Source organism: Cebidichthys violaceus, unplaced genomic scaffold (genome assembly GCF_023349555.1).
Source record: "Cebidichthys violaceus isolate CVI_PGR_0920_01 unplaced genomic scaffold, fCebVio1.0.p SCAF_25, whole genome shotgun sequence".
Classification (NCBI taxonomy): domain Eukaryota; kingdom Metazoa; phylum Chordata; class Actinopteri; order Perciformes; family Stichaeidae; genus Cebidichthys; species Cebidichthys violaceus.
In genome coordinates this window covers 2220932-2245226 of record NW_027176428.1, presented here as the reverse complement: position 1 = coordinate 2245226, position 24295 = coordinate 2220932, and the positions used below count along the sequence as shown (strand labels likewise).

The following is a 24295-nucleotide window of genomic DNA, read 5'->3' as shown; positions in this document are numbered from 1 at the left end:
CAGTATGACTTTGGCAAGTGAATCCAGCTTACAGCCCAGTTGCATTAGCAGGTAATAAATGTGGGCTTAGACTCGAGGCTTTGCTCCACCTGGCCAGTCTGTAAAAAAAAAAAAAAAAAAAAAAAGTTTTTGTTCCCGTGTGTGTACGTGTGTGTCTTTTGGTCTTCACATGGCCCGTAGTGATTCCTCACTTTGAATAAGGCTGCTGTTGATCGGTTCCCCATCTGACTCCCATCTGCTTTCTCTTAAAATATCAGCTCCTCTCGTCTCCCCTCTCCTCCCCTCTCCTCTCCAATATAAATGTAATCTCATTTATTCTTTGTCTGATTGTCCGAGGACAGTGTTGGGCACTTTTGCAGACAAAGTTCAGGTCTACAGGGTTTGCATTACTAATACAAAAAGAATGTCAGCGTGCCGGAGAAATGCTGAGGCTGATAGATTGTGATGCAGTGGAAAAGCTACTGCAGTAAAAAGCCCTGCAGAACAACAGGGACAACTTAACAGTAATGCTGTAATTTCAACCTGAACTCTTCAGTGACTCACCGTGTCTTAAAATGACTACTTTAACATTTCAAAGGAGCCATTGTTGATTTCATTTTGCGTATAAATTGAATTTGAGAGAGTACACATGGTCTCATTTGAAATGGTACATTTGGTAAATTCCAAATCCACGGGTGTAGGAGGTTTTGCCAAATGGATTTGGAATGGCCATTCAGTATCAAATACTAACAGGATCCAGCAGACTCCTCTGGCTCATGAATCATCTGCTCTTTTGCTCATTTGCTCCACATCTGGTGGCAAGAACAGAGCAGACTGAGTTGCAAGTGCGTACGTCTTTGGGTTCACGATTGCTCCACAGTTTCTTGAGTTAAAAGCGTGAGTAGTGGTTTTCTGAATACTGTTATTTGTGTCTGGGATTTCATAATACAGCAGTAAAATCTGTAATGACAGTAAACAATGTCGTTAAGCATAAACTATTGTTGTGAAAAGTGACATCCATTTTTAGCCACGCATACGCCACGGTTCTATGGACGGCAACTTCCCGACTGAAATATCTTCACAACTACTGGACGGATTGCCATGAAATTAGTAACAGATATCCATGTTGCCCAGATGACGAATGCTCATGATGATTCGCTGACTTTTCCTCTTGCACCTCGAGCAGCTGTTTTTTTTGTGGTTTGTGGTTTTGAGTGAAATGTCTCAATAACTTTTATATGGATTGCCAATAAATTTGGTGACAGAGAGTCATGCTCCTCAGAGAATGAATTGTAAAAAGTTTGGTGATCCCTTCTTTTTCCATCGAGCACTTTTAATTTGTCTCAAACATTGGTTTATCTGTTGACATTTTCATCAGCCTCAGCTGCACTCACCCCAAAACTAAGACGTCGACGTTAGCATTTAGCTCGAAACATTTTGCAGAGTCACTAGCATGGCTGTACTCTTGGTACTTTTTAACGTACTGTAAAATTGCAGCCCCCCCCCCCGTGCTGTTTTAATGCCGTCTTCTTTGTATGCAGTGAGAGTATTCCGATCACATAATGTCAAGTGGTAGCCATGCACTGTTTAGCAGCAATAAACCACAGATGTTTACAGCAAATGATTCAAATTCAAATGATTGACCAGGGTATGGTTTAAGTTGCACAGTTGCTGCTTATTTGCCGGTTAGTGACATCATACAATCATCTTACTGATGATTCAGTATTTCTTTGCTCGTGGTATGAAAGTATCTAGTGCGCCGTTAATGTTAAGCGAATGGTACAAGCTTTATATCCTCTCAATGGTACTATACTATGCTTCAGCAGCAGGTAGATGTTGGAAACGATGAATAATGTCTCATCTGTTGGTTTGGCCATCTATACATTTGTTTGCTTGTCTCCCCATCTTATTATCCGTCTTCCTTACTCTTTCTCGCTCCTTCTAAATGCTCATCAGTATGCCGAGGCGGCAGTATGACCTATTAAATGTCATTTGTCAAATTGCAGCCAACTGGCTTGCCTGCAATCAGGCTCAATGTGAATATATTTTGACATGTGTTTTTCCTGCCCTCCGTTGAGTGCCTAAGGACCTGTGACAGCCCGAAGCCTCTCTGAATGCTAATAAAGTTAGCACTAATACAGTTGGCAAGGACGCACACACACACACACACACACACACACACACACACACGCACACACACACACACACACACACACATACACACACAAACTGGAGCACTGTCAGCAAAGTGACACAGCTAAAGCAATCTCCATATTCTTATTATATAGTACCTGACAGTCACAGCAAGTGGCACTGTCACCTTTGATCAGTGACAAAATGTGTCAGCCAGCTAACATAAATTCCTGCTCTTCAGACACACACACACACACACACACACACACACACACACACACACACACAAAATCTGCGGAAATATGATTAAGCATGCCGACATATTCATAGAAAAATGCAGACAGACACATGCAGGATAGCAGGTCTTTGTGAGAGCTGGTCATGTGTTTCCCAGCAGTGGAATCTGGTCCCTGGAGGCCAGCTGGATGACACAGATGTTTGTGGGCTTTGGGAGCAGATGCTGCTGAGCTCCTGGAGCACAGTTTTTTTTTTTTTTTTTTACTTCGCGGCCAAGTTGCAGAGTCGTACTTTGGCACGATTTGATCAAAAACAAGTATACAATGGTGAATGTAGCTCTGACCTAAGAGGTGAGCGATTGGGATCCTTACTATTTTACTTTGGGATGGCGCAAGACAACACATCAGAAGAAGTGAGTGGTCAGTAGAGTGGAGAAGGTTCATTAGTCGACGGAGAGAGAGAGAAGAGTTTGATGGAGGTTTGAAGTAGATGGTGAAGAAGAAGATACACAATAGTTTAGACTGCCAGATGTATTAAAGGGCCAGAAAGTGTAGACATTAGAGACAGAGGACCAGACAGTTGTGTGAACAAAGGATTTATCTAAAGCTTTGCTGAATCATTTCAAAGCTTTAGTCCAGAGTGAAACAGGTTGAAAAGGTAAAATCACTCAGGACGGGGCCTGTTCAAATTGGACAGACGATGTTTTGACAAATCAAAAGAAGTCTGGGTAAAAGAGAGATGGGTAAAAAAATAAAGTAGTGCTACAACTGTTGCTTTCATTATCTATTAATTTGGTCTATATTATGTCAGCAAATAGTGAAAATGCCCCTCACATAGTCCCACAGCCGAGCTCAAGATGACATCAAATAGCTTGTTCTGTTCAACCAACAATCCAAAACCCAAAGAGTTACACCTCACTGTTAAGACAACAAAACAAAAACAAGCAGAGAATCCTCACAATTAAGATGATTGACTTTTCTCCATGAAAAAAGACTTTAGTGGGAAAACCATCCAACAGTTGTCAAGACATTTCACTGTGAACCAGAAATGTCAACCTGTGTGGACGTCGTTAAAGGAAAAGTCAGGGAATTCACCAAAGTCGGCAGGATTCATCCTCTGGGCACCATGAATATGTTTTTAATTTGTAAAGCTCTCTATTCCTTAACTGTAGGAATGTTTACTTATGACTCTGTTTACGTGCGTCTGTGTTTTTTGTGTCAAGATTTTTTTTTTTATTTCAAGTGATGGGTCATGTTCGCAGACCTTAACAACGTGTTTCTGCCTGGTTATCGTTATGATTCGGTTACTGCTCACACGGCCGTGGAAATGTACTGATTGGCTCAAGCTGGAGTTGAGTGAGCTAGTAAAGTTTTGGCAGGCGGAGGAAAACCTCAGTCGTTTTCAATGGACATAAACATCACTGCTGCTCTGCCGTCAGAGTAGTGATTTCCTCCGCTAACTGATCGTTTGAAATAACGGCTACACATTTGGTCCGTGAAATGATACAACTGAAACGAGATAAAAAACATGCTCTCCCTTATTAGCCTTGCAAGTAAACATTTTGACGGCGTAATTGTGCGATCCATTGTTTTCAAGGGGATTTGTGTAGACCTGTCTGTTAACACAAGGACTGAATTGTGTGGCCATCATCCACACACACACACACACACACACACACACACACACACACACACACACACACACACGTAGCAAGTTTGCCTTGGCTTTATGGCACTGAATAGGCCATGGTAGCTGAGGCATTATACTAGGCAGGGGGAGGAGTCTGAGTCAGCGGTTAGCAGCATGAAGCAGCGTGGATTTTATGCTGCCTGGCTGCCTTCATGCTAGCCTAGCGTGGCACCGCTCGGGCTGTCTGCGTGGCTGTGTGCTAGTCTACCGTGACATATAGCGCAGGTCTAAATGTGCCCTCAACACTTGTGGCAGACCGCTTTTCTAACTCTAGAATATCAAAACCATGCGGTTCGCCCACTGGCCCAATGGTAAGAGAAAATGTCCCCTTTTGACTTCAAGTTCAGCACCTGCAACCATTTACAACCAGGTGGTCCCTCACAGTGTCCTCAAGCGGTACACTGAGCCGCTCAGTCACAAGCTGCACAGGATAGCAGTGTACCTGCATGATGAAAGCTCACTGGCCCATTGTTTCCTGACTCGCATATTGATTTAATTGTATGTATTGTCATTGCTAAATGTCACAATATATGATATGTACTCGTGAATTAACCCTAAAAGTGAATTGAAATATTCTGTGCTTCGGTGTTGCGATTTGTCGATAAATCAATTTTCCAGGCATCAAATTCACAATATGAATATCTTTATAACAGAGTCACATGTTGAAACAAACTAATGTTAATAAACACCTGAGACAATTTATTCAATACCTGTTAAAAACAAAAAAACATCCTTTTGATAAGACAAACAATCCGTAGAATAAAATAGAAACAAAATAATTAGAAAACACTGGGGCAATGCAAAATTAATTATTTGATCAAAAAGAGAGAAGTAAGTAACTTGTAACGCAAAAAACAAATTGTCTTAATTTAGGTAATCATTTGGAGAATTTTCGTTGTGATACGGATTTGTTAAACTTTTTTTTTTTATCATTACTGTGACTTTGCATTTCTTTTATCTTCTTATGAGCCCATTACTTACACACATTTTATGGAAATTGGTAATTTCAACATCCTTTGGACATCACTATGGAAGCCCATTTATGCAATACAAAAATATTACAAAAATAAAACAAACAAAAAAGAAAGATATAAAGTCGAAGTTATGAGATATAAAGTCGAAATTATGAGATACATTTTAAATAATTTGTATCTCATAATTGACTTCTTATTTCATAATTTCGACTTTATATCTTATAATTTCGACTTTATATCTCATAATTTCAACTTTATACCTTTTTTTGATGGCGGAAACGGGCTTCCATACATCTCTGCTCATAACCTTCCTGTTCCTGTAGTTTTAAATTGAACCCAGTGTTCTGTCTTTCAGGTGCAATGGTGATGCATAAGTCTGTCTCCAAGGATACCCCACCTCAATAAACAAACGCAGAAACAAAACTAAAACGTGCTCCCTGCTTTGACATATCTTGCTTGTGTTTTTAGAGCAAGTCAGAGCGGTGACACAAGGATTGAAGTTGTGGTGAAGTTCATTCAACAGCCTGAAACACACTGCATGCATTTCTCAGCTGGAATGAAAACAGAAAGACTTTTTGATTGGGATGTTCACAGTGGCATAACGCACTGGTTTAAGAAAGGAAAAAATCCCCTTTTTTCACCACTTCTCTTTCTCTACCTTTTACTCCATTTCTTATTCAGCTGAGAGATTTATTGCGTCTGTCATCTCCTTCCATCACTGCACCAACATCAGGTTAAAGTACTGCATCGGTTGTTCAGAGCTTGTTGACGTGTGATGAGTAGTAGGCAATTAGAACTGGAAAAAAATAGCACCACAGTGATTCTCTCCCATGTTCTCCTCCCCTGTAGATTTGATTTAATAGCTCAAATAACCAAACACACAGTGTGTTTGAAGTGAGTGTGTGAGTGCTCGGAGTCCTCTCTCTTAACTATAAATGGCTTATCAATTTTAATCAGGCCACATGTGGTTTTCAGATGTTCCATTTCTGCCAGCAACATACACACACACACACACACACACACACACACACACACACACACACACACACACACACACACACACACACACACACACACACACACTCTCTCACCTCACGTTCCGTGTGCCAGGGGTGTCAAACCAAGCCATAAATCATTGGTGGATCAGTCTTTCCCTCTGAAGGAACCAATCTGTCCTTGTGTTTTTCTCTTTTGGCTATTTCTCTCAGCTACATTTCAAACTGATGTAAAATAATACAACTTTATTAAATATTGTGAAACATAACTTTATGGAACGATTAAAAAAAACAGTATCCAGTGCTACCAAGATTACAAGAAGAAAAAAACAAAGTTATTTATGTTAAGTATAAATATGAAATTAGTTTCTACATCAAGTTCACTAACTTTTACTTTCAAGTGACTTCCACTTATACAAGTACCACATGTTCTACTTCCATTTAGTAATAGTGTCTGTAACTCCGACATCCCCCTACATTCTCTCTCTCCAGTCCGTCTCTCTCTCTTCCTGTCCTGTAAAAACAAAAAGCAGGATTCATCAGGGTGGTAATAAAAGACAGGTGCACTTTGATTCCTTTTTTTGAACGCTCTCTCTCATCTCACCACAGATGGAAAGCGGAGGCATTCTCCCTCCACATGGTAGAACACAAGACCTACATCAGATACTGTTTTCAGACCATCTCCCAGGACTGAGAGAATTTGCTTCTGTATGCCCAGATAGACTAGATTTCCAGTGGAACATTTCGGAACACTCCATGTACCAGGCCCGCAATCAATCAATCAAGCAACAATCAAATGTTCGACAGCCCAATGAAGTGCAGTGCTGAGTGCGAGCCCCTCGAGGACTTATTTATTAATAGTGCGTTATGTACACACTAGTGTACTGAGAGAGGACTCCTATTAACAGGCACAGCTCGCTCTCCGTCAATGTTCGAGTGAGCTTTTGCACCTGAATGACGCGTATGCTCACTGCAGCGCGTATGCTCTTGCTTTGCTAGGAGATGCAACTACTTCATGGCGGGTGTGTCGCTCAGGGCCCAAGGGAGCTTGTTCGGATGAGCGGCAATACGGGATGTCAAGCAATCGGCCCGTTCCGATCAGGCACTACTACAGTCAATCATTCATGTTTCTGTATGCAGTGATGGTAGACTGTGGGTTTACCTGCTCTAACGGCCTCCGCAAAATACCCGTTCAGGACCACAACATCTGAAGCCTGAATTCAGAGTAACGACAGTAGCTCTTTCCTACTCTTTATTTGGTTTAGGGAGGTTTACACTCCAGCACCCTCAGCCCGACAAACTCTTCGGTTAGTCCTCATCCGCAAATCCTTTTCTCCTGTGAAAGTTTGCTCTTTTAAAGTACAAACACTAAAGCATCTGACCCTCTGTCTTTCTTGTCCAAGTATATTTTTCTGTAGTAAACATCCAAACCATTCAAGGGTTAGGTTAGGACAAGTAACATTTAGATTGCATTCTCATTTAATAAAATGCAGAGCTACAATGCTAACTAGCCCTAACTACCCTATTGTCAGATAGTGAGGATGCTGACTTTTTGCTTGCAACATGTAGCTTTAGTCTGAGCTTTAGTCTTTTAGCGTAATACCATATATGCAGAAATGAGAAGCCTGCTTTTGCTTACTTCTGCATGCTAGAAGGGAAAGCTTGACAGGCTTAGCTTTAATACAGTTGTTCATCATCATTTCAGAAACATCATTTGCTGTGCTCTGCTGAATTAATACTCGTTCGGACAGCTTTATGTCTTTACTTTTGTTTTTAAAATGGCCAAGTCGTTGCAAAGATCTTTAAAGTTTTATGTTCCGCTCTTAGAGAGCAGATGCAGCACACGCATACAAGTTAATCTCCTTCACAGTGTTTATATGAGGTCAGTTCGTCTGGACTAAGTGCTTAATAAGCACATTAAGAGGCATAAACACAGTTCGTGTATTGTCTTTGTGCTGCGGTCCAGCTCTTGTCGTCGTACTAACGTAGTCTGATGGAACATGTCGGAGGAGGAGGCGGCACAGATGGATGAATGATGCTCTTGTTGCTGTGATCAAAGACCGATGACACAACTCAGTGTCACTTTATTTATTTCTCTCTTTGTTTTTTGTTTTTGTTCTCGCTCTTCCTTCCTGTCTCGCTAAGATGACAGGATACGTGTGTGTGTGTGTGTCTGTGTCTGCAGTGTGTCTTTCAAATGAGTGAAAGAGTGTACACGCGTGTTTTAGTTTTTTTCTGTATGTGTCTGTTTTATATAAAGTATGCCCATTCCTGTGTGTGTGTGTGTGTGTGTGTGTGTGTGTGTGTGTGTGTGTGGTCTGACTGTGTCATTTGCCTGTTGCCTTGGCACTGCCGTTGATTTCCTCCTGCTGTAACTTCCTGCCTGAACCGATTTAGTGCTTAGTGGCAACACTTGCACTCCAACCATCACTTTAGAGCCCCCCCCCTCCATCCCTCCTTTCAAGTTTGCTTCATCCATCCATCCATCCATCCATCCATCCATCCATCTATCCATTCAGGACTGCCAGACCACAGCCTGTCTCATTCATTAATCATCAGCAGTGAGAAGGATCAAGGGAGCAGTCAGATGAGAAAGAGGAAACAGAGAAAGGTGGCAGGAATGACAAGTGCAGGAGATTAGAGGTTAAAGATGAAACTTGAACCTCCAGAAAATCAGAAAAAAAGGAAAGCTGAGATAATCCTAATGATTAAAACTACTTGTTTTTCAGATCCCGTTCTCTCTGGTGCAGTTTCCACTTTGGGAATATTTAAAGGTATGTATCAGATCTGTCCATAAATGTGTCTAACTGACTCTATTCCCTTCTCTTTCTTTACTATCCATCTGTTTCATCCCTCCACTCTCCACCATTTCTCTGTACCATCATTTACAGTAATTATTCTCCGTAATAAATCCGTCGTAAAGTTCTAATAGTGTGCTTACGCTCTGACACGTTTACAGCGGGCTCACCCTCTGCATTCCCCTGTATCATTGTGGCAGGCCAAAATGAGACTTAACGCCCCACTTTAATGGGTTGTCACGACTAACATCAAACCAGCCTTTAATTTATCGCGGAAATATCCTGCATATCTGTCTCTTTCTAGCTTTTATTTTATTTTTTATGTCTCTTCCTTTCTCTCTTTTGATAGCTTTTCTCTCTCTCGTGTGCCTCTCCTCTCTCCTTGCCCCCTCTCTCTTATTCACTGTGTGGCCCTAATCACATAAAAAGGCTGTTTTCTCTTTGAAAAGACGTTTCGTTGGAGTGACATCATGTCTCAAGGGCGAGAGAGGCGGACAGTCAAACATTCCATCAATGTTAGGAGCTAACGGCCGAGCTAAGACGAACAATACACTTCACAGCTGTGTGTGTGTGTGTGTGTGTGTGTGTGTGTGTGTGTGTGTGTGTGTGTGTGTGTGTGTGTGTGTGTGTGTGTGTGTGTGTGTGTGTGTGTGTGTGTGTGTGTGCGCGCGCATTTGTGAGAGTTAGATTCGGTCGTTCACAAGTGTCTCTTTGTCCCTCGGTCAAAGGCCCTCTCTCTCTCCAGGCCATCTGGACACGTCCGTTGGCGGAGAGCTGAACTGCTGGAATCTGGACTTCTCCTCTCCCCTTTTCTCTTTGCCCTCTTCTCCATTGGCTCCCTACTCCCAGTCCTCCCATGTGTATCCTCTGCATTAACACGGTGCTCTGTATAGCTAATGAGGCGTTTCCTCGGTCACAATGGCAGCGACTGGCCGACCAGTCGAGCGAGGAGAAGAAAAAAACAACTTCCTGCAACAAAAACTGATTTTTACTGCCATTCCTTTCAGAGTGACCACCAAGATGTTGAGAGGCTTTCACGATCAAGAATAACGTGATTTAGCTTTTAAAATGATAGAGAGAAGGAATCTTGAGCGCGCATATGTGTGGCAAGATCTCCCATCTTCTCTGTGGGATAGTAATGTGCTGCGTTATGGCCTTTTTATTTTTATTTCACGCCGAGCCAGCACAGCTGTCAGTGAGAGAATCAGAGAGAGGAAAAAGGGAGAAAAAAACCAACCAATTGCAATGGGCCTGTTGGAAGAGGAGTAAGCAGGCAAATCCTTTCGTAGAGTGCATTAAGTTCAACTCGTCTGAGATTGTCTGTGATATCATGGAGAGGCTTATCCAGGCAGGAACATATTATAATTCAAGAGGCAAGTCCCACAATATAAACAAATGTTACACATTGGTCACTGCAAAGACATTTATATTTCCTCACCAGACTTCACTATGTGAATAATTCTCACTGTTCTTTCAGACATTAATTCCTCAATACTGTGGTTTTGTTGTTTTTCCCAAACAGCATCTGTAGAATAAGACTTACAGTTTACCCCATCTGTTGTGACCTCAAAAACAACATTAGCAAAGCAGGAGGGTGTAACACTTTTAGGTTATGACTGAACACCAAGAGAGAGCCGCAGAAAATTCAAGGAATTTTGTGTCGAAGGCACGATGGGAACTCAAATTTAACCAATGAGATGCGCTCACAAGTGGCGTCTCACTACACACACGGGATGTACTGACACACTCGCGCGTGCTGACAGACCTACCACCTCCTTCCTGTGGGAAGTCGTCCAGGTGCAAACTCTGGCCCTGACACAAGGGTTCAGAGGTCAAAAAGTTTGTTTTCCCAGGTTTACCCCTTATTATTTATTCATGAAACTCATGAGAGACTCGGAGAGGGAGAGAGACGGAGAGGAATCCCCCAGCGCGAGGCCTTTGATGTGGAAAACAAAATCTCCTTTTTAATCTATCCTCTAATGGAATACACATGACACATCCTGAGCTCATTCACGCTGTCTGCCAGTTCTTCTCCTTTCTGTGTTCTTAGTTTGTTTTTTTCTGTGTGTTTACTTGTTTGTGTTTGCATGTGCTGTGCAAGCACACAGGGTTTTTTTGTGATGTCCACATGTGTGAGAGACAGGAAGAGAAGAAGATAACATGCCGCCGATTAAACTCGCAGCGGGGGGGAGGGAGGAGAGTGGACAAAGAAAGTATTAGTAATCGCTCCATGCTGTTGCTCAATTGCTCTCCCCAAGAAGTAATCATACCTCGCAGCGCCCGAGGCAGCCGAGCTGTCCACAAGCATTTTATACAAAGACTAACCTTGCGTCTCCTCATCGCTTTGCTGAAACTAGTCGGGGGAGGAAGAGGGACGAAAGAGCTCCTCCGCAAAACAAAAACATCAGGTGGCTTCGGTGATGTGAGCGGTTTCAGACAAACAAAGGCTTTTTAAATGCACTTGACTTTAATGTAATTTTTATTGACAAAATCCTAATAAACTGACAACCTTCTGTTTAGCAGGCCTACCACACTACCAGACCAGATGCGACTGCATGGGAATTTCATTATCCACCCTCCACTTCTCAAGTTGTCAATATAACAGCTTTGTTGACCTGGAGGCACAGAAGATTATAGTTTTATATATAAGTTACTGACACATCTAGCTGCATCATTACACTACTAAACATGCGTAACAGTATGCTGAAACACCAGTTGCTGAGCTCCTGAGTGTGTATTGTTGCAGTTTTGCAACTTGTTTTTGGTGTCCAAGTGGCCCCACTTAGACAGGACGACCTGGCCAGTGGCCCGAAATGTAATTTGAGTTTGACTCTACCAACAAAATGTGTAGTGCTGAATGTTAACAAAAATACAAATGTGTTGATATGTGAATATGCGTTGACCTTCTGTACTTCAACGCGATGGCATCTGGACAAAATGTGTAAAGATGACGGAGTGGGGCCGCTGCAGCATATTCTCATGCCTCCCTCTTGTCCCGTCCCAGTTCTTGGGAAACGAGTAGCATGACATCACTGGGGAGAAAAGGCTACACAAAAATAGCCGGACAGCCCGGTTCCCAGCTGCGGGCCCCGGACCCCAGAGCAGACCAAGGTTCACAATGTGTTTTCAATGTGTCTGATATCTCCACTAACTACAATCTTCTCTCTCTCTCTCTCTCTTTGTTTCCCTCCCTCTTTCTCCCTCTTTCTCCCTCTTTCATCATCCTCCTCTATCGACAACCCTCTTTCTCTCTCTCTACATTTCCCTCTCTTTCTCCCAGACTCTGTGGTCACGGAGGCAAGGTCACACGCTCTACTCTTGGCAGGCTGCAGTGTGCGGAGCTTTTGCAGGTGCAGGGGATTATTTGCTGCTTTGGGAAAGGAGGGGGGTGGGGGGACGATGGAGTGGAAGAGGGAGGGAAGGGAAGCGAGGGATGGCTAAATCGATGGGTGGATAGGTGATTAGATGGCTAGGAGGGCAGGACGAGTTTACCCAAAGCCACATTCTTGTCAGATTCCACAAAGGTGAGCTCAGCTGGCAAATCACATCCTCACCTGCTCAGCAGAAAAAAGAACCGAGTAGAGAAGAATGGATGAAAGCAAATCCAGTCAATTCCTCAGACATTGCTCAGCGCTAAATTAGCGAATTTTACTACAGCGATTTTGCATTGTTGTCTCAGAAAATGCCTCATTATCATAGTTCTCAAGATGATCAAAAATCATACCAAAGCAGACTGAATGAGTATCGGGGGAGAGACAGACAGCGGAGGGAGGAGACAGCGGGGATGAGAGGGGCCGGTTCCTGGGTATGGGCCCCTGCAGCTGTGTGACCTCCTGAGCACTGGGGCCTGAAGTGGTTTAATAGAGAGGGAGAGAGAAAGGCGCAGGAGAGGAGTGAATGAGGGGAAGTGGAGTGGACTAAAAACAAGATGAATAGGGGAAAGGACCAGACACAAACTAGAGACTGTACATCTGACTGTAAAACACAAGATAAATACTAGGTAGGGGCTAGAAGCACAAGTCAAATGGATTCAGTGATTGTCAATGTTTCAAATGTTGAATTCGAGCATAGTTCTGTGTTTGATGATTTTGTGTTTGAGTTCCACGCCAAGATAAAGGTCTCACAAACCAAAGACAGATGTCACAGCCCAGTGTCAGCCTTATCAAGGATATTGTTTTATCTAACTATGCAAAGAATCTGACTGTCTGACTGTCCGGGGACCCGTTTGAAGTGGTGCAATTTGGACACGCGAGACGTTCAATATTAGTAAACTTTTAATAAACACGCGAACAGTCCTCTGTCCCGCAGCGGGAACGGAGCTTCAAGGCTCCGCAGCCTCGCGTATATCATTGGCTGCGGCAGATGCAGCTTATTGACTGCAGTTAATGTAACAACTAGGAAGATGTCCTCCAGGAACAGGGACTAAAATTGTGTACGTTTTTACTAACTTAGAAAACCAATAACTTTGCCACCAATCATTTTTATTGGTTCATTGAGTCTAGTGACATCACGTAATTCCGAGCATAGCTCCTCCCAACCTCTAGCAGAAGTCTAATCAGTCAGAATAAGTGGAAACACCTGTGTGGGTGTGGAGCACATTCAATTCAGTTCCTCTATTTAGCTGGGCTCATTGTGTATTTTGTACTTGGATGAAAGTGTGTGTGGATGCTATTGTTTGTGCTTTTTAATGAAATTTTCCGAAAGTTTGAAGTTGATAGAGAGGCATTGGCAGGGGAAAAATATATTAAATGGACAGATACTGACATGAAGACATACAAGTAACAAACAGTTTCATTGTAACCAGAGAGAATAATATACATCCAGAGGGGCCAGACCAGTCTATTGTTTGAAAGCTGGTACGCAGACCCATGCATAACCGAGAATTGATGGACCCGAACCCTGATTGGCACTGATTTCACAGCTGATTGCTGATATGTAGTTGATTTACAAGTTGTCAAAACAAAACTTTGCGTCCAACCTAATATATCTAATGTATGTGTTAGTAGCCTTATACCCTCCTTAATCCACCCTCCTTGCCAAGACAGCCGGTAAAACAAAGGTTTTCTGCTATTCCTCTCCAGCTGATTGAAACAGCATGGCAAATCCACTCATTATTTCAGCTTAACAGTCCACTATCACAATTCATTTAGAATCAGCTTTGTCATTTTGTTGACTCCTGATCAGTGCTGTCTGATCACGGCAGGGTCTTTTCGGATCCGATGTTAAACAGACCAGGGACTCATTCTAATAGAACCTGATTGATCGTACAAAACCGTAGTTTCAAACTTGTACAGGTCCCAGGTCTTGTCTTGGGTCCCAGGGTTCCGGTGGACCTGTGAAGACCTTGACCACCAGTAAAAATGCATCCCATCATCTATCTTTTTTTTCCTCAGTCTTCACCTTTTTCTACCATGAAAAGGCAGAACCACAAACAAAATACATATTTTCAGTAGAACAGTTCTGCAGACCCGTTCGTGGAGCAGGTGTTTGACGGTTTCAGTCCATAACTCTTGCGACACCACAACGCGCCAGACAGGAAAGGAAGGTCGAGGTTAGCTTCTCCAGGGACGATGGAGACATGGAGGTGAAGGAGAGAAGAGGGGATGAGGAAACAGCACCCCGAGGAGCTGAGACGTGGCCCTACGCCACCCCACCTGGACTCGGCCCACGCTGGGAGGAAGAGGAGAAAGAAATCAGCATAGAATAGGAGAAAGAGGAGACTGGCGATATGGATTAGTTGAAACGACATGTGAGATAAGGAACAGAGTGCGTCATTTTAATACGGGTCCTAAAAACTTGTGTTGAGTTGTCAGAACCCTTCAGAACTATTAATGAATATGGACGTATACAGATATGTAGTATTATATATTCAGCTTAAAACTACATTTCCAGTACATTGACACAATTGTTAATATGTTACAGGAAAAATGATTGAAAAATATCTAATTGGCAATCTGTGCCAAAGGGAGTAGAGAAGGAAAGCGGTAGAAGGGGGTAGTGGGGTGGGGTGGCAGATGGGGTGGGGGGGCGCAGGAATCAAGTTCACGTCCCTCTGCGACTGAGCTGCTGTCCAAGAGGGATCCTCAAGTTTCAGTCACTTCCCCTTACATCGCGCTTCACACTCTCTCTTTCAATCATACATAATCTGTTTGACACTGGAAATGCTCACACGGGCGCCTTTAATCATCCTGAATATCTCCACTTGTAAGCTGCCTTGACTTACGACGGACTTGACCCCATTTGAGCCACCTAGAAAAAAAACGACCTCGCCAGAGACTAGATTCCATCACCGTCTGATTTGCGTCTTAACTTTCATCACATGGTTTTTCCAGCCAAATTTAGATCCTCCACATTTGTATCCAATAATGTTGCAGTACAGGCTGTATGCTGAACCTTTTTTTTCCAACCAAGTAGGAAAAAACCCCCAAAAAATGTAAATCTTCAAATCTTTTAATGAGCCAGCATTAACTAGTAAAATGTAACGGTGTGTTACACCGCACTGGTCCTAATGCTTTCCTGTATCCTCAGCTCACTTACAGTCACGCTGCTCCTCGGTGGCCCATATGGATATGTTTACCGAGAGCAGTTGCTATGTTTGTGGCGGAGTGACACACACACTCACACAGCGTTTCTCACTTTCACACACTGCGGCTCAGAGGGGACACCTCTGGATCGGGCCGCCCATCCAGCTTCCAACTTGGAGGAAAGTTAGGGTGTAACTGCTCTATAAAACTAATTGGAGGGAGTGTGTATGTGTGTGCATTTGTGGGCCTGAACGTGTGTGTGTGTGTGTGTGTGTGTGTGTGTGTGTGTGTGTGTGTGTGTGTGTGTGTGTGTGTGTGTGTGTGCGCGCTGCATTTATGTGCATCTGAATGTATCCAAAAGGGTTTTATACATGTGTGTGTGTGTGTGTGTGTGTGTGTGTCTGTGCCTGAGCGTGTTGGAAAAGGGAATGTGTGTGTGTGTGTGTGTGTGTGTGTGGAGTGGAGTGGAGTGGAAGGTGTGGCTTGGATGAGGCAGTGGGAGGGGGCGGTGGGAATAGAAGTGTGTCTGTCTGGTTTTTGTGGTCTAATAACAGGGAAGGTCTCGGATGGGGAATATTATCATTTTTATGAAGTAATGGAGCAGAGGGCCATGAGTTCCTCTATTTATTGCTGAGTTAATATGTTACTGTATCTGTGGTTAAGTAATTGGACTTTTTTTATGGGTTTATTTTCTATATTTAAAGACTCTTCTGAGAGCAAAGAGAGGCCCTTTTATGTCAGCACTTTGCTAAGTGTGTGTGTGTGTGTGTGTGTGTCTTTTTTAGGTGCAGTAGCGGCATTTGTTACCACCCCTCTTGACGTTGCGAAGACCAGAATCATTCTTGCAAAGGTATACACACACACACACACACACACACACACACACACACTCAGAGAGCACACCACCTTCTCTGGCAGCGACTTCTAAACACTGCTGTCAGGTGATGCCTCACAGGCATGAGAGCTGAGAGGGACTGCAGCCCGAGCAAATCTCAACAGTGTCCGCACAGGACAAAGCAGGCTGAGGTAGCACCGGGACAGTAGTGAGACACACACACACATCTATCATCTGACCTGCACTATGGACAGTGTCGGTGAGACATGTTTGGGAACATGGTTAGTGTTAGAGCGAGGACTTGTTGCTGCTCCAGAGGAATTTCCATCTCAAGGCTGCTTGTCACTGAGAGGTGAACCAGAAGGCCAGTGTCCCCCTGTTAACTCCTCTACTCTGTCCTCTCTCTCTCTCTCTCTCCCGCTGTGTAGTGGTGTCCCTCCTCTTCCTCCCTCCATCCACCGCCTCTTTCACTTCTGGCTCAGTCTAACTGTATGTCTGGCTTCCCTCACTATGTCCTGTGTGTGTGTGTGTGTGTGTGTAAAGGGTAGTGAGTTCAGAGTTACCCCCAGCCAGCCCCCCCACAATCACACACAAACACACACACAGACTGTCCTTGGAGAAGACTCAGTGTTCTGTTCCTGCACCCCCCCCCCCCCCCCAACCCAACAACCAATCTAATTAATGAGATACTTGAATTAACAAAACAGTCAGACAGTCTTGATCTCTTGCGAGAAGCCGTTGGCTGTAGGTGGAACTGCACGGAACAAAAGCTTCCTGTAAACATTATTTGAAATGCAGCTGCTGTCATTCACCACCAGCAGAGACTTGGCCCGTGCTGCCTCAACAAAGTATGGTTATAACTTTATAAGGCCAAGTTTTTGATTCTCTTAAGTCAACTGATAAAACCCCAGCGCTATGTATTCACTAGGTATTCAACTAAATGGAATCCAATATGATACATTGTATCGATTTCAACTTTTACTGCAATCAAGCTGGAGATTTCTGTGTTTACAGTCCATCCAGTGTGGATTTTCCTATTTCATTCTGTGGAATAAGTTAGTAGTTTCTATAGTTTGTTTACATTTTGCAAAAAAAGTATTGTTTTAATTTTTTATCACTGAATTGTTTTTCTCACTCGATGATTGATCGTTTTGTCTCGATAATATCACAACATTGTGAAACCTGCCCATGGCTATTTCCTGAAACCCAAGACGATGTCTTATTTTCACTAACTTAAATTCAGAGACATGAGTTCACTATCACATGTGACAAAGAAACACAGCACATGTTTTTGCTTGTAAAATGATGAATTGAGTACTAAGACGGTGTTGATTAATTTTCCGTCAATCAACTAATTGACAAATTAGTTTCAGCTCTCATAAAAATGTAGTAAAAGAAACGATTGTAAATGTGCTTTGTGTACGTTATGAGGCCATGAAATATATCAAAGCAGCATATTTCAAAATGGACTTTGCAGTTCAAATATACATTTCCACCTGAATTGCCTCACCTTAAAAGGTAACATGTCATTTATTTAAAACCGTGTCAGACTTAAGTTTGGTTTTTATCTTCAAATTCCCACAGCAGCAAGGGAGGACAAGTCCAGGCAGGAGAGTGTTTGGAGACAGAGAGAGAGAGAGCAAGGCTGCTGTTGATGGGTATGGATAGTTTGGATTGGACGAAGGGGAGGAAATGTGGGTGTTGAAACTTGTCACATTAGTTTCCGTCACCACAGTAGCAGAGGAGAAGGTTCTTACTCGTCTGCGCCGGACAGCATGAAAGAATCGTGTTGTGCAGTAGGCAGCCTGGCGCAGGCGAGGTCAAAGCGGGCGGATGTCCAGGACACAGCTGGACTTGCAAAGCCCCCCCCCAGGGCAGGACTCCTGCCCGCACCTCCCTGGCGGCTGCACCATCAACATCCCTGGCACGCCACGCTGCTGCCGCCCGCCTCCTACGCCGCTACCGCACAACACCGCTCTTCTCCTCAGGCTGGCGTGTTTCCTGCCAGTGCACCACACTGCTGCCATCAATGTCATGTTCGCCACCCTCCGCTGCAGCCAATTGTGGCAAACACAGGAGTCAGTGTCAGGCTGGCATGGTCCAACACCTTGTTGAACACTCGTCGCTGTCGTTTAATTTCACTGCATGCATTGCATGGATCACTGTGGATGCCGAGAACGCGGAGGAGGTCCGCATGAAGCGCGTGTTTTTACTACTCGCACATGATTGTGATAAACTCGGATAACAAAGCAGGAAGCCAGCTTAAGCAAAAGTAAATGTATAGATTGAGCTGCCTGAAGATATTTCTGTATGTCAGCATAAGGTACACAGGTGTGTGTGTGTGTGTGTGTGTGTGTGTGTGTTTGTGTGTTTTGGACACCCTCTTCCTCCATTCCCCCCTTCCACCGTTCCACAGCGGTGAAGGAAAAGAAAACTTGTCAGATGAGTCAAATCTCAGCCACCTGTCTCCAACAGAAACATAAGGAATAGGGGTGTTTTTTTTTCTTTCCCTCCTCACATGAATGAAATGTGGGAATCTTCTTCTCGTTCCAGCAGATCTGGGAGTCGCAATTTTCGGCGGACGCCGCAAACTGTTTCCAACATGCTCAGTGAGCTGTAGCTTAGATTGGCGCGCACGCACATACACACATACTCCTACTCGCTTCTCCTCATTCTGCCCTCCGCTGTCTCTTTCTGTGTCTGCCACCACCCACCCTCACTTAACCCCGACTGGCCCTATCCTGCAGCTCTCGTCCCCCTCTGCCACTCCGCAGTGATGGATTAAAAACTCCCTGGCCCGGCTAAGCCGTATTGTGTAAATATAAGTTCCAGACTGACGGGCGTGGAGGGAGACGGGGGAGAACTTGTTGAGTGTGTTTTTGGGTGGGCAAATGGCCCGGGGTGTGTTGCCGAGCAGGTGCCTGGGTGGGTGTTGGAGGTGTCACCTTCGCTGACACAGCTGTCCATGAGGAGAAACAGAGGGAGACACAGAGGAATGAAAGGAGGGAGAGGGGGGAGCTGAAGGAAGACTAAACAGGGTGTCTGTTGGAGAAGCAGGAAGGGAAGGAGACGATCCATCCGTCATCACGCCTCTATTTTCCTCTTTCTGTCCCTCCTCTCTCTCTCTCTCTCTCTCTCTCTCTCTCTCTCTCTCTCTCTCTCTCTCTCTCTCTCTCTCTCCAGGCCGGGTCGACCACAGCGAGGGGCAACATCCCGCTAGTGCTCCGCGACGTGTGGAAGAGCCAAGGCCTTTCAGGGTGAGTGTGCGTCTTCCTGTTAGAGATGTGTTCAAAGGCCATCGTGATCGTTTAAAACAGAACACAACCTGTTTTATCCCAGCCCATTTAAAAAAACCTTCTATTGCTCATGATTTGATTTGACTCCTGATCCCTCACGTAATCAAGTTTGATGATAGAGTTGCTCTTCTTGGGGGGGGGGGGATTTACAGCCGCAGCTGAAAAATTACATGTTTAAAAGCTTTTCCTGCCCACTTACTGCACTGTCCTATTGATTAAGGTGTTTCAGGGGCCAAGTGGAAGGGTTTATTTGAGTGTTTTGATGTGTTTATGATGCCTACCGGACAAAAGGCCAGGTCTAATGGGGCCGCAGAGGGCTGCCAGCACTAAAACAAACCCTCAGCCGCGGTGAATAATAGGCCCGCTTGTGCACAAGCCGCCATCATTTAGTTAAGATGCACCTCGGCTTAATGCTCGTTGCAGATTTGGTTTGGGACCGGGCCAAACACCAGTGGGACATTTCTCTCTGGCTCTCTGTCTCACAAACACGCTCATTAACACTTGCAAACACAAACCACTGTGTTGTTGTTTTGTTTGCGTAGACTGCGGTGCTGGAATCTAATCAAAGACAAATTGCATTTCAGCTTTTGTATTTAATATGAGCCAAGGGTGATTCCCTACAAACTGCTTTCAGAATTCAGTAATAAGCCAGCCTTCAATTTGAATAAAGCTCATGTTAGAGACCACTGCACCATCTCAATGAGCTGATAGTTGGCGGGTCCCTCTATGCAAAACCCTAAATCCCTCTCTCCCAGCTGCAACAGCAACCGAGTGGTAACGTTCAGGGGAGCTCTTTGATGCCCGTCTCCCACCTCCGCACCACACAGCAACCTTTTGATGTTCTTCTCTCTCTCCATCCTCCTCTATCTCTTCCAACTGTCCTCCGGGGCCAGCTGTGGAACTCACTCATATTGTGAGCATGCTCAGTGAGCTCTACAACATGATGAACTCCCGAAAACAATCATTCTCTCTCCTGATATCGATGTAACCAGAGAAGGTGGAGAATGAGGAAAAAAGAAAAAAAGAGAGCAACTAAGAGAATGAGAGTAGAGACAAAAGAGAGTGTGTACAGAGCAAAAGGAGGGGGGTGCTGCTCCGCGGGGCCAAAGGCCTGGTGGTTGTGCTGGTGCATGCCTGATACAAATTGCTGGGGCTTTAAAGCTGTAATTATGGTAATAGGCCCAATTGCAGTGTAGTGAAGCTCTAAAGTGCTTCCATGTGTGTGCCATGCCCCAGAGACCCCGGGTTAGCAGAGAGCAGTGGCGCTCACACACCGGCCTCCCCCAGAAACCAAAGTGCACCGGGAATCGTGTCAAAACAAAGACTAATAAGCGACATGTCCTCCGGGCTGTGTCTGCATTGTGCCTCGTGTGAGGCAGGAAAAGTAAACAAATGACATGTTTGTACCGCATTCACACAACAAAGCAGAGGCTCTGGAAATTTGTGGTGAGCCTTATTTGTGTTTTTATGGCATCAGGACTCTTTGTTCTTCGCCATAACAAATTAAGTTGAACAATTTGAGCACTTTAGGCAATGGGGAAAATATAGGGTATTATAGACTTATAAAGGTGTGTTGTTGGCACAGATGTGCAATGCGCTCCTTTCCCAGAGAACATCCCCGAAGCCACAGACACAGTCTGTCTCCTTCACTGTGCATGTGGTGTTTGGAAGGACAAATCTGTGTTTTTTTGGGGAAACTGCTGTAACATCTTTTGTTTTTGACTTGACTTTTGTTATTATTATCCACCTTTTGTCCCAGAAATCCAAGTACTGCTGCAGGTATTTGTGTAACATCAAGCTGATGTATCTTCCTCTATTTTCTTTCGAAGTTGTATTACCCCAGCATTTATTCCTGCTCCTACACAAGTGGCAACAAATGTGGTCCGACATTCATTTGAAGATTTCCACCCTTGTCTTCTTCACGAGCGCCACCATTTTTTTTGAGTTCCCCGCTCACTCTTCTGCAGTCTCCTGTCATGCCTCGACACTATATTTAGTCCAGATTCCTCAGGAGAGGTGATTGGCCCAACAATGGGGAGATGACACCTCTCAGTGGCTGGCCAGGCTGCGATGTCAGAGTGAGTCAGGGCACCCGGGGGAGCCGGGGGGGGGGGGGGGGGGGATATTTGAGCTCAGGCTCTGCTCTGACGTCTCAGAGTCCACAGGTGGGTCTGATCCCAGACAGGAAATGTAACAGTAGTCAAGAGAGCTGAGACAAAACAAGAGCGTTGAGTTTAAAATTAGTTCATTCCTCACACTGCTGGCAATCAGGCCCATCACATGAAAAGATGGAGCGGAATATGTCAGGACTTGTTGCTTCTACGGTGTTGTTCAGCTGTCTATCTGCTCAGTGTACACGTCTTTTGTGTCTTTGGACTTTGATTGGCTTTGGATATCACGTGTAATATTGCTGTGTGAGTAATGCTAAGTACTTTCCTGCTGCGGGCCTGACTTACGTTTCAGCAGATGATGATGGAAAGCTGTGTTGAGATGGAAAGAGCATGCTGAAGGGCACGACAACAACGTCTGACTAATGTCTCTGCGTTTATTTGTAGCCTTTACACCAGTCCGTGCTTACACAAACACACTCGGACTCTCTGTCTCACGCTTACGCTCTTTTTTCGGCTATCCCTTCACTGGCTGTCTTCTAAAAACACCCGATCTGGGCCGGGGCATTCTGAAACGTGGAGTTGTGTGAATAGTTGGGATGGCTGAGAGATCCCTGACACGCTGTCAAGTGACCCAAATCTCAGATTTACAGTGAAAGCTGCACTTTAAGTGTCAAAACACTAAATCAAGGTCCACTTTCTAGCTTTATTTTCTGGAGTAATGGAAACTTATTTATTGATTGTCAGCATAGAGGTAAATGCATCATTGCAAAAGATCATGGAGTGGAATGCAATGAACTCTAGGTTAATCCATGATGCCAAAATGTGATGAGAAGATCTTTTGCAAGTGAAGAAATAAAAATGATCATCCTAAATTTCGGCGTCATGATCAAGATGGATGCTCATTATTTTTAAAGGTTATTCAGTGTTACACTTCCACAAAATTAGAAGACTCGCATGTGACGGATTAAAAGAAGAATAGTTCGGCTGTAAGCAGCAAAGGCCGAGGTCTCCTGACTTTTAGTCCCTAGAATTGGTCAAACTCCAGAAACCCGAGATCCTACATTTCCCACAGTGCAGCTCAGTTACATTGGACACTCCCAGCCTGTTAAATACTCATGTTTTTCAAACTATGCACGCCTAATTTGTTATGCAGGCGTACCGTTAAAACCATTTTATGTTTGAAGTACTTCGTAATAGTGTTTCACATTAATGTTTTTTAATTAGAGGTCCAGTATTTGTTTCTGATGAGGTCTCTGACAATTAGGGTCTATTATCTTCTTACATTTGTTTGTTTTTAAGAGAAGATGATTAAATAAAATATTGAAATATTAATCAGACAATTTATTTTGGGTTGATGTCACTGTAAATGTAATGGTCTATTACATATATTTCTTAAGTGGGCTACATTTAACAGTACTGATTGGACATCCACGTAAAAGGTGGCAAATTTCCCCTTTTAATGCTTTTAGTAACACCTGCACTTCTTTCCATAACAGGTCAAAACATCTGCCTAAAAAAAGGCCGATTCAAGAACCTTCTTCACAGTATCGGCCGAAGCGCACCTGATAGAAACCAAACTGAACTTTTTGAAGTTTCAAAAGTTTTTCCAAAAATTGAAATGGACAGAAACACAAGTACTAACACACACACACACAGATGATGAATACAGACAGACATTTTGTGTGCGTAGACATTTCTCCTCACGCAGACTCACAGGCACACATCCACCAACACACAATACTCTTCATCCGTTACATCTGGCTTGGATAGGGCCCGACCATGTGAGCGTGGGGGCGGATTGGCAGTGGGAAGGTGTTTGTAGGCAAATTCACGGCGAGGGAGAGACAGTCAGAGAGGAATGGGGAAAAATAAAAAAGCACAGAGTAACGAAAAGGCAGACGAAGTGAGCGCGTGTCTGAGAAGTGGATGACGCAGCAAGAAAGAGGAGAAATCCCCCAACAACTGAGCCAGCTGAGGGGGCCGCCGCTGGACAGATAGACGGGGAGAAGTGGATGGACAGCAGAGGGACATGTGTGGATGTCATTCGGCCGTCAGTCATGCACAGAGAGAGAAGGAAGGGGGAATGAGAGCTCCAGGGAGGCCTCAGGGTGGGGGCTTGAAGCCAAATCCCAAAAACAGCTGTGTGTAGCAGGAAGGGCGGGAGAGGGGGGGATGGTTGTCAGGCTCTCTCACGGCGGATCACATCCTCTGACCCCCGCAACGTCAACGGCTTCTCGTTGGGCCTCCGTCGCCGTAACTTGTTGCCCTCTCTGTAAAGCGACCCCACCAACAAGGCCTCACGCCTGACCCGCTCCCATGGAGCCTCTGCTCCCGAACACGAGGCCCCGCTTCCACGAAGGCGCCGTAAATCACTCACAGATACTTTCTATCGGTGGAGCGATACCTGATACGGCCTGAGCTGCCCTCGGCTCTGTTCACGGGTTGTTTTTTTTTCTTCGTGGGGATGATTAAAGTTGCAGCAGGCAAAACTTTGGAGAAGTACAAAAGAAAAACCTACTTCCTTCTGTAACTGTTCCCGCTAGATGAGGTTCAGGTGTGTGCATGTGGCAAACCTAATAATGCAAAAACATTTTGGGCAAAATATGCAAATAGCAAACAAATATTTTTCAGCTTTGACACATTTGTCTTAGTGGCTTTAGTAAGAACTTTGTAAAACTAGCTCAAACTAGTCATAAATGTAGATCATCTTTTTCCAGTTTCTGA

The 24295-nt window shown here is 44.3% G+C and overlaps 1 protein-coding gene across 1 annotated transcript in view; it reads left to right on the top strand.

Annotated features, from left to right (window-relative positions):
- The window catches only part of slc25a26 (solute carrier family 25 member 26), a 46557-nt gene that overhangs the window by 21416 nt on the left and 846 nt on the right, over window positions 1–24295 (top strand). The window contains exons 6-9 of the mRNA XM_068720217.1: window positions 8737–8781; window positions 12086–12155; window positions 16115–16179; window positions 19348–19421. Of these exons, the coding sequence (XP_068576318.1) occupies window positions 8737–8781; window positions 12086–12155; window positions 16115–16179; window positions 19348–19421 (254 nt within the window). The remainder of the gene's footprint in view (window positions 1–8736; window positions 8782–12085; window positions 12156–16114; window positions 16180–19347; window positions 19422–24295) is intronic.